Raw genomic sequence first — 10939 nt, forward strand, 5'->3', positions numbered from 1 at the left:
CGAGTCCTGTCGTCCCCTCAGTTCCGCTGCGGACCCGCGAGCTGCGGTTTGCAGCTGGAGTTGCACATAAAATTGTTTTTTCGCCGCTCCGGTGACAATGCCACGCTCCTGCTTGCCCCCTTCGGAGCGTAGGGAGGTTGGTATTTCTTACCTTGGAGGGCACGTCTCGAGCTTTCTCTGGTTAAAATGTTTTCTAGCTGTGGATAGGTCATTCCTTTGGTAATTCCTTTAGTAATCTTAGCTGAGTAAAGCTACTTTAAAATAATAGACAAAGTTGCCTCCTGTAAGACAAGAAACAATTATTACAGTTGTTTGGTTGTTGGTTTGGGGTGTGTTTTGGTAGTTTTCCCTTGAAACCCATTTATTAGGTCAGTTCTGTTTCTAATAAGACCATGAGCTTGGGATGGTTACAGACTTTAACCTGCTTCTTTATAACTGCGTGCAAACTTAAAGTCATCTTTTTTCATTTCCAAGGAAATGCTGGAAGCCCTCAAGGCTCTCTCAACCTTTTTTGTGGAGAACAGTCTGCGCACCCGAAGGAACTTGCGTGGAGACATCGAGCGGCGAAGCTTGGCCATAAATGAAGAATTTGTGCACATATTCAAGCAAGTCAAAGAGGTAGGTTTGAGGTTGGTTTTTTTTGCAGTATGACTAGCCATCTTGCAAGAGTACTGCTATGTGTTTGCATGTTTGTTTCATCTGATGAAAATGTTGTGCAGAGAGATTTGATGGTTCAAGCAGATGAAAGTCCTGTGTGAGTGTTAATCTTTAGAGGTGAATTGTCTGCATTGACTAACAGGGAGCCTAGAGCAACTATGTTCCTTGTAACTTGGGCATCTGATTTTGGTAGGGTGATGCTGGGCTTATACATGGCATTTCTGATTTAAAACACAGCTACTGTTACTTGAACTTCTTTAGGAACTTGAGAGCATAAATGAAGATGTGCAGGCAATGAGCAGCTGCTGTGAAGACATGTCCAGTCGTTTGAAGGTAATAGATGCGCTTAGTATATTTTTCCTTTTGAGATGTGACTACCTTCTTTTAAAAGGACAAGTAATTATTTTTGAGGATTAACAGTGGCACTGAGATATTCCATAGTGTGCATATTGTGATGCTTTAAGATATTAATATATTTCTTTTTACTTGTTTAGAAAATGTATCGAGGAAGTCAGTTTAGTTTCTTCCAAATTGCAGTTCAAAATGCAGCAATATACTTGCTTTGACAATAGCAGTGCAATATCCATTTGTATGTGAATGGAGAAAAAATGTTTTATTAGATTGAATGTGTGTGAGATTAAAGGGCTAATTGTGTTTTTCCATTTAAAATGCCTTTTGTGTTGACTATGTCTGTTGAGTTAGATGTACATATAAATACCTCAAGTATATTCAAAAGAAAGTATTTTGTAATCCAACGAGGGAGACAATCTGGTGTGTGTCTTTATTTCATTGATTTTGTTTCATAATGTTGTCTCAGAGTTCTGATATGCAACAAAACCAATTCTGTTTCACTGTAATCCTGAATCCATAATGTTTGGGGGACAGGGATTTGTGTTTTATGTGCATTACAAAGTCTGGCTTGGTTTTGGTGTATGGGTTCAGTATTCAAGGCAGTGATGAGTAGAAAAGGTTTATGGCTGCTTAAGTGTAGATGTTTCGCCCAACAAACTCTGTTCTGAATATAGCACAAAAGTGAAGAATGAGAATCCTTCACTAAAAAATCCTGTGTAAGTAGTTGTGTTTTCCTCTCCACCTGTGTGTGGACATTAGATGTCCTCCTACTTAGATGAATAGGTTTCATAGTCATCGTATGAATGCTTGAGCTTGATGGACTTGTACCAAAAAACGTGAGAGTACAGTGTAGCCAACTGCAGTACTTAATTTTCAGTTGTGGAAGGCAATGGGTAACGCACCTCAGAGGTCTCAGATCTCTTTGAACACTGCTAATGTGGATGTATTCCCTAGTGCAATTCAGGAGCTGTTTGACTAAACTCTCAGATGTGGAAATGAGTCAAGTGTCCATGCAGATTTTTGCTCTTTTCTGTCTTTAGATCATGAAGTGTAACTGTCATCTCTGGGTTTTTTCTACTTTTCCTCCCAGAGTAGAGTCACCCTGCAGTGATTTCTTTTCCTATTAAAGTCAGTGGGTAGTTTTGTTCTGTACCCCAAAGGATGTTTCCTCTAGAGCCCTGTAGAACTCATAGCTTGTCTTGATTCAATCCATGTTTTTTGTATGAATGTGAAGTAAGTTAATAAGCTCATGAACTAACATTCATTTGTTGAACACCGATGTTTTATCTGCAGTAGGACATTGCAGGCATGTGCTGAAGCTGAATAAGAAGACAAAAATGAGCTAAGTAGGGCAAATAGAAGATGAAAGGAGGAGGATCTATAGCATAAGGCAGAAAAGTGTGCTAAGAGAGCAATATTAAGAAAGCAGAACAAATGCTAGACATGAAAGGGAACATATTTGGATAAGCCAAAAAGCTTTCTACCATTGTTATTTGCTAAGTTTGTAATACGTTTGTATCCAAATGACCAAATACTGTCAACCTGATTTTAGGACAGTGACTTGATAATTGCAATGGCTCAAAGGGAGAGATGGAGGCAAGTGCTGAAGTGGAATAAAGTGGGGTTGCAGGAAGGGAAGGAAGGGAAAATATTTCTATTTTGTATATATCAGAAACATCAAATACCAACCTTCTGATTTTTCTGGCATGTCTGACTCTTCTCTGGCAGTTACCTTATTTTGGTTAGATGTACGCTCTTACTTTTCATATATACAAAAATAGCAATATCTGACATGTTTGAATACATGTAAATAAAAATTGATTTCCTGGTATATCTGGCTAGATCCAGAAAAACTGCTTCTCCTTGCTTTCTGCTGTCCTGCTGTTAGCATTGTTCCTGGTAATTAGTACTTCTTTCCAGAAGGTGCTGGAAAGGAAGCAATTTTCTTTTCTTCTGTGCTTTTTGTTTGTTAAAATTTGCAGCACTGTGAAGTTCACCACTAAACTGTGTCCCTAAGTGCCACATCTACACATGTTTTAAATACCTCCAGGGATGGTGACTCAACCCCTTTCCTGGGCTGCCTGTTCCAATGCCCCACCACCTTTTCAGTGAAGAAATATTTCTTTATAATTTTTTTTGGTCGTTACAGCTCTGTAAGCTGCTTGGTCTGTAGAGCTAAGCTTGCTTAGACTAGCAGAGCTGTATTTATTACCTTGTCTAAAGAGTCTGGATGGACACTGGTACTGTGCATTTCAGCATCCAAAGAAATTTGTTCATTTTTCATTTTGTCAGAGCAAACTATTTACAGTTGCTGGACAAACAAAATAGAACTTCATAATATTTATAATGGTTTTGTATTAAATATAAATTTAAAATAAACTTTGGGTGAATATAAATGTATATAAACATGAAAATATATATATGGATAAGGATAATAATTATTTTTTTCCTACCTGTAAGTAGGCAGAGTCAATGAATACTTGTTTCAAAAAGACCTTTTGTTTCAAAGAGTGCACTCTTCAAATTGTATGTAGTCAGAAAGCTTCAAAAGTATAACATTTTGAAGACTGTGTAATACATTAGATACGTTTGTGTTTTTCACCTGTTTAATGATTTTAATTGTATTCTAGGCAGCAAAGGAGCAAACCCAGGACTTGATTGTAAAAACCACAAAACTCCAAGCAGAAAAGTATGTATGCTATCTTATTTATAGGATGGAATTTTCTTCTATATGTGATTCTCTCACTTTTATTTTTGGGTTATGACTTTGGGATTTTTTTAACACTGTTTGTAGCTCAATTGGAAAAAAATATTGCACATTGCACTCTTAGTTTATTGCTAGAGGAGCCAAAAAGGTAAGAACATGTGTTAGTGCTACTTTCAATAAAAATTGCCTTTTTAGGGAAAACAATCAGTTAGAGTCGTGAAGCATGCTGAATATGGACATGCTTTACCTAATGCCAGTTGATAATGTAAGTTATATTGTGGTTGTAACAGATATGGACCAACTCAATGTCTCATCAGTTTCACAGGCTTCATGGTGTTGTGAATGCTGCACATCCAGTGGAAATCACTTTCTTGTTCAGGGACTGTATAAGGGAACAGAAAGTTGGATTCTAACCCACTCTACCGTATTTAAAGCTGGCTGTAAAATACAGAAGTGCTGCTTAATGAGGCTAACACAGACCACTTTTCCCCTTGCTTCTCTAACCTCTTGTGGAAGAAAAGATTTGTATTTTGCTCTTTTCAGGATTGTTATTCATGGGAAGGGAATAATAGCCTTTGACAGATTCAAGCAGTCTTTACTATTTTTATGGCTAAGATATCAGGTTTTACAGCTTTAGGCTTCCTCAGTGTAGAAGAATGAATCTCCTTGTTTTATGAGCTTTCTTCTCAAAATTATATAAAGTTCACCAGAGGTTAGAAATAATTATTTCCAGTAATAGGTTTCTAGTAGAAATTGTGGTTTTGGATAGCTCTCAGTGAGCTTGCAAAATCAGTAGATTCATGCTGTGGACTTCAGTGGGAAGAGGATTATATCCTATGGGACCTGAATGTGAAGCTGGAGTCTAATCTGTACATATTTCAAAAGTTGAATGTAGAATAACTGCATAAAATGCAATGCTGGTTCATATAGAATGAAGGATTTGGTAAAGGCACAGTTTAATTAAGTGAGAAGAAGTGAAGTCTTAGAAAATTTTTCATTTTGAATATGAGTATGTGAAGTAGTAGGACAAAGATATGGTCATATATTTTGTAATCTCAAGAAAAGGAAAGCTGCTGTCATTCCTTGCTCTGAATCAGAATGGAAGATAGTGAGACCAGTCCCAAGTGGTGTATGTCTAATTGGCCTTAAATGCCATTAAAGGAGATTATGCAGACTGAACATCAGTACTTCCACAATGCAGTCCTTACTCGCACAATAGTTTGCTTAAAAGACTTTCTGCTAATTCCTTTAGGAGACAGAACATCTCCTTAGTGTGAAGAAATAAAAAAGCTTAGGAAGTAGCCTGTCCTTCTATGGGTCTGTGTGACTTTCAGAGTGCACATGTAGTGAAAAGTTTGAGAGTTTATTTTTTAAGTATGCCATAAAGTACCCATGAACAGAAGCCAAAAAGTACTTGTGATTTTACAGTCTGATGGTTATGGAAGATTCATAGTGCCATTTATTGGCAAAGTTGGCTCTTTTCCATGCCTAAACTTATGCAAAATGTAATGAAAAGCGGCAGTGGGAAGGTTGGTTTGTTCCATTTTGGACATTTTAGTCATCCTTTTTTTTTGCTCTTTAAATGACGGTTCTGATGCATCTCTTTGGTTTACATCAGGTACGTGAAGAGGCATCTGCCACTGACTGTTACGGGTTTCTTCAAAAGCTGAAATCTTGCCTACAGTCAGAAAAAATACAGGTCTTAAATTGATGATTGCTTCAACTTGGCAGGTGACATTTCTTAGCCAACAAAGTAGTAAAATGGTGAAACTGGAAGGGCATGGCTTCTCTGTCTTCTGAGGGTTGTCTTAAAATGGTGTCAGATTGAAATCCAGAGATGAAAGATGGACCACTTTTATTATGGTCTTCCATTTTGCTTAGCATTTATCTGATTCAATTTAGCTGACCATGTTTTTGTGGGTAGAAAATGTTACGATTTTATTGAATGTTCTAAAACTGAAGGGAGACTGTGAACTTTCAGATGTATTTACAGGAATTACGGATTCAGTCTTTTCTCCTTCCGCTGTATATGCAAAGGAATGGCTGTGTCTGGTTCTGTGTGGGTGCTAGGTTTTTTATACTGCATAGTTTTGGCATTGTGTTATCACCTATAGAATTAGATGTAGCTCAAGATGATTTTCAGTTTCCTAAGCTACTTACCAAAACTCTTCCTTGGTCATCCTCGTCTCTCATATTTGTGGTTGGAAGGTGTGATGGTCCACTTGCAGTATCCTGTAGGTTAACCTGATGAGCAATTTGGGATATACTCTATTGATAAAGTGTGTGGTTTGACACCTGGTTAAATAGTCGGTGTAGAAAATGTTTGTCTTGGACTTAGGTTAAAACTTCTGCATTCTCAGGTTTTTGCTTTGCAGCATTGTTTTTCTTGGAACTTAGTTTGTGAGCTTTAGACTTGATTTAGCATAAATGCTAAATAGGGTAAGTTACTTGGATAACAAATTTTAGAAGTCATTCACACAATTGCATTTTTGCATTTGTAAGTATCTCAGAGTTAGTGCTTTTCTTTGGTCAATTAGGTTGCTTGTTCTGAATTTATTTTCTCTGGAAAGACTAGTTAAAACTACTGTATGTTAGAACAATTTTCCTTCGGTTATTTAAATTATGGAATATGCTTAACGTAGGAACTGTGGTGGGTTGGGTGTTTTCCTTTTTTTAAAACAGACTTAGCACAACTTAATAGAACCAGTGTGAAATAAAGTAATCCAAGCCATCCAACCCATCTCTCCAGAACATAAAGTTAATTTATCGCTGTTCAGAAATGTAGAGTCTTGAATAGAATGTTTGGTTTAATGTATTTCATACCAAACTTCTATAATGAAGAAAAACTGATGTAGTTAACTTAGAGAATTTCTGTGAATTGTTAAAAATCTCTTCATTAGATTTCTGTCTGTTTACTTAAGCACACTACTTACTGCTTTCAGGTCGCATTAGGTATTTTATTTATAGTAATGAGAAGATTCATTTGTTTCAAACACATCTGCTGTGTTTTAAAAGATGTGGGTTTGTTTAATTGCTATTGCTAGTAGGCTGACGGAAAAAGGATCTTGCTCCTTCAAGTGAGATTTTAATAATAGCTTCCTCTGACTTGTTGGTTCTCTCGTACCTGAGTTTAGTTGGTTTCTTAGTATGACGCTAAAAACTTACCTGCAATGCTAAACCGCTTCATTGTGCCTTGGGAACAAGCATCCTGGAGTTCAGTAGCTCCCAAACCAGAGAACTAAGCGTTCAGTTCCAAAATCCTGTGTGCAGAATGCTGTAATCCTGGCATTGTAGTAATTCTACCAGCCACTTACTGGTAAGGTGTTGTGCAAGATTGTTGTCGAGGCTAGCCACTACTGACAGTCGTAGATCTAACAACTGAGGAGAGAGACCAAAAGGTAAGAGTTACAATATTAATTGTTATCAAATTAAATAAGAGTAATTATGTCAGTGTATGTATGTGCTCAGGGAGATCACTGAAAATAAGTCTGCAGAAGTACTAAACTGGTGAGAGCTAGAAGTAGTTTTCTGACGGTGAAGACCAAAGTACTCCGAAAACTGTTATGAAAGAATGGGAATGGAAGTGGCTCAGACAGATACTTTTTTGAGTCAGTCTAACTATTCAAAGCTGTCACTGAGCTTATGCACTTGAACACCTTTCCTGTGATTTTATTTTGCTACCCTCTATAACTGTGTTCTTAAACAGAGCAAAATGTGTGTTTTCATGTCAGAGTCCCTGTTGGTTAGGTTCATTCCAAAAAATACAGCATCTGTAGCCCTTGCTTGTTTCACTTTTTTAAAATACAGTTAAATATGATTTCTAGACATATTTGGAATGTAACATTGTATACTTCAATTTGTTTTAATTGAATTACATTTAGACATGTTCTTGGAGTTACCTCAATGATTTGACTGTCACCCTTGTGCTGAATACAAGGTCAAAAGTCTTAGGAAAAATGTTTCTTGGTGAACTACTGTTTCTGCAGTGCTACACTACTGCTCTCTTATGCTTATGTCTTAGTGGTGTATATTTTCCTTCTCTAAGAAATAGCATTTTTTGTCATAGTCAATTTGGAAATGATGCAGGAAGTTCAGCTCTATTTGTGTCAGGTTAGAGAGGTTTGCTTTTATAAGTGTTTGCTAAGAAGAGTGGTGATCTGGTGGTTTGCACTGATGAGATGCATTTCATCTCTTGACCTTTTGAAACTTGTAATTACATTTATTCCCATGAATATTCTTCATGATAAAAAGCAGTGACTGCTTAAACTTAATTATTATTTGATGCAGGGGTGGGTGAAGGCTTGATTTTCTTTCCTGATTTGTACAAAAGCATAGGTAACAAGGCATAGGGGAATAAAAACAGCTAAAATATATCTGAAAGGAAAAAAAAAGACCTAATTGGTCAATTCTAGCCATGACCAGCAGAGAAAGTGCAAAGCCTTATTTCCTGCCAGCTTTTCTACCTGGCAAATGTGTACTCTGTTGAAGCATGAAGTACTCTTGATCCATATGAAATGTTCGTGGTCTTTCAGGTTGAGAAACATTCATGAGAAGTGCAGAATCAGTTACTTGATACCCTTCCTGACTGATGTTTGTCTAATCTGCTCTTACACGAAAAGCTCAGGAACAGAGAGCCCATGGTCTTCACTGGAAATTGATTTTGGTTCTTTATTGTTTTCCTGCTATCTGATTTAGTTCTCCTTTTGCTTCTGGTTAAGCTCTTTTGTGCTGATCTTATTCCAGGTGGATGTGGAGAACAGTGTGTTATTTTCATGCCTTTGGCAACATTTTTGAATTCAATAGCAAATTTGAAGCTAGACTAAGCAGGTCCCTTTCAAGTGGCTTTATATCAGATTTTATAAAAGATAGGCTGAAGATATCAATCTGTTTGGTATGGGAGTATCAACTAGCTCATCTCTACAAGGTGGAAAAGAATCTATTCATTGGAAATGCACTCCTTTTTAACTTAATGTGTGTTCACAAGTTAGAAACCATATCTTGTATCTCGACCGTTGCTAAACACTGATTTATCTAGTAAGTATATATATCACACAATTGCTGCAAAATTTTGCATGTGAAAATTGTTTGTCCAGGCTATTCCTTAGCTACATACATATCATGTTTATAGGGAGCCTGATAGGTATGAGAGTAGAAAATTACTGAATTCCCAGAGTTTATTTACAGCATATACGCTTTTTTTTATTCTAGTGTTTACTGGTCTGTTTGGTAAGCTTTGAGACATTTCCGTGCTGATGTACTGCTTAACTTTTTGATTTAGCCTTTCCCTATTTATTTTTAGAGCAGACTGTATTACAAGGCAGGGCTGTAGCATTGTAGGCTCTCTGTCTTTAGGTAGGGATTACAGATAGGAGAAACCTAAGTTCAAGTCTGCTTTCTAGCTGCCAGCTATTAATTGCATGATGACTTTGATAAACTCATCAGCTGTTCAAATTATAACTAGTGCATTATTTTTGTATTTTATATGTTTTGCTGTTCATGGAACACTTACCCCAAAAACTCTTTCCAGTAAAAGCCTTTCCCTAATTTCCAACCTAATTCTTGGGTACAAATTGGCTATTTTCTCATCTTGTCCTTTATCTTAAGAGCTTCCTTCATCTCCTGTGATAAATTAGGTTTTCTATTCCCATCATCATTCTGGTCCAGCTCTGGTCTAATGGGAGTTCTTGAACACAGATGATCAGGATTGTGATCTGTTTTCCAGATGAGGTCTCACTAAAGCCTTCTTTACTATTACTGCTGTTTTCCTGTATCCTAGAAACGTTAGACAATTCACTCTTATTTTCTCTGCCTTCCTCTTTTTTAATTAAGAAGAAAACTTTATAATTCTGTGATGGAATTGGTCACTGAATACCTTCTCACAGTATTTCAGTTCTTAAATAAGAAATGTGTTTCACAAACAAAACACAGAATAAAAACATTTGTTCTCAGCATTTAGAAATGCATTTTTGCACCTGGTACTTACTCTTAAGAATGGTTTCCTAACACTTGCTTGTGTGTAAATGTTCTGTTACATAGTCTTGTATATTTGCTTTCCACAAAGCATCACAGAAAAATAATTTTTACAGCTGCTGGAAAGCAAAGTTTACACAAGTCTCTTAAAGATGATTGTTACTTCTTTGCACTAGAAATAATCCATCGTTCTGAGGCTTTAAAAATGTATTGAATCCACGGGAACACAAATTGAAAGCAATTTCAGAATGTGCTGCTCTGATTCATCCTAGGTAGAGGAAGCTAAAAGATTTTTGTGCTGTGTTTGGTGTCAAGATAAAATTAAACTTTGGAGGAGTCTGTTTCTCTTCCACCTCATTTTTGAGCTGTCTAGGTGATAATCCTAACAAACAGTGCACATTTGTATTTGGTTCAAGGGAAAAGTGCGTGAAGTGCATAGTTTTCCCAGCCTTTTGAGTTCTCTTGCAAAAGAATTCTGTCTCCTTGGTAACGATTAAAACTGGGGAAATTGCTCTTTGTTGCAGTCCAGTCCCCCGCCCAAACTCCGAAGTCTACCGACACTTGGCACTTCCCCCTTTGCATCAGTGCAGTGTTTCCACGATCTGTTAGTTTTGTTCCTTTATGCAGGGATAACTTAGGTAAAAACAGACTTTTGGGATATCAACACAGCATGTCCTTTCCTCAGCTGTACTGCACTGCCTAGAACACAATTTAGAAGTTATGTCTGCAGAAAGGCCCGTCGGTCCTGAAATGCCCAAGTTCCTGCTCAGGTACCGACTGCTGTAACCTTCCTCTAGCTGTTGTTACCTGCCGTGTGTTTTGTATTGCACTTACTGCAGTGAAATGACTATAGCAAACTTGAGTGATGTTTTAATCCATTTCCCTGCTTTAACAAGATGGATTCAGGTCTGGTTAAATATCTATTACCTTATATCAGAGGAAATACATACATACATACATACATGCATACATACATATATATATATATATATATAAATTGAATACCTACATGAGTGTATTGGTCTCAGTGATACTGTGTACTGCTAGGTAAATACCAAAACTATATATGACTTAGGCACTTTGTTCCTGGTCCACCATCTAGGACATAGGCTCTCTTTCTCATGCAGATTGATGACCGTAGCAACTTTCATAGCTATCACAAGCAGAGCTGGCTGACCTGGGTTCTGAAACTGAGTAGCCTCCTGAAATGCCATGTGCTTAGTAAAGAGCTCAGAAGAAATAGCTTTATCAAAA

At 37.1% G+C, this 10939-nt stretch overlaps 1 protein-coding gene across 1 annotated transcript in view; it reads left to right on the forward strand.

Moving 5' to 3' along the window:
* Positions 1-474: 474 nt before the first annotated feature.
* COG6 (component of oligomeric golgi complex 6) overlaps positions 475-10939 on the forward strand; it is a gene marked incomplete at its 5' end in the record, with an annotated part of 51801 nt that continues 41336 nt past the window's right edge. The window contains 3 exons of the mRNA XM_009079323.1: positions 475-618; positions 919-990; positions 3639-3697. Coding sequence (XP_009077571.1) covers positions 475-618; positions 919-990; positions 3639-3697 — 275 coding nt within the window. The remainder of the gene's footprint in view (positions 619-918; positions 991-3638; positions 3698-10939) is intronic.

Source organism: Acanthisitta chloris, unplaced genomic scaffold (genome assembly GCF_000695815.1).
Source record: "Acanthisitta chloris isolate BGI_N310 unplaced genomic scaffold, ASM69581v1 scaffold13577, whole genome shotgun sequence".
In the NCBI taxonomy this organism is placed as follows: domain Eukaryota; kingdom Metazoa; phylum Chordata; class Aves; order Passeriformes; family Acanthisittidae; genus Acanthisitta; species Acanthisitta chloris.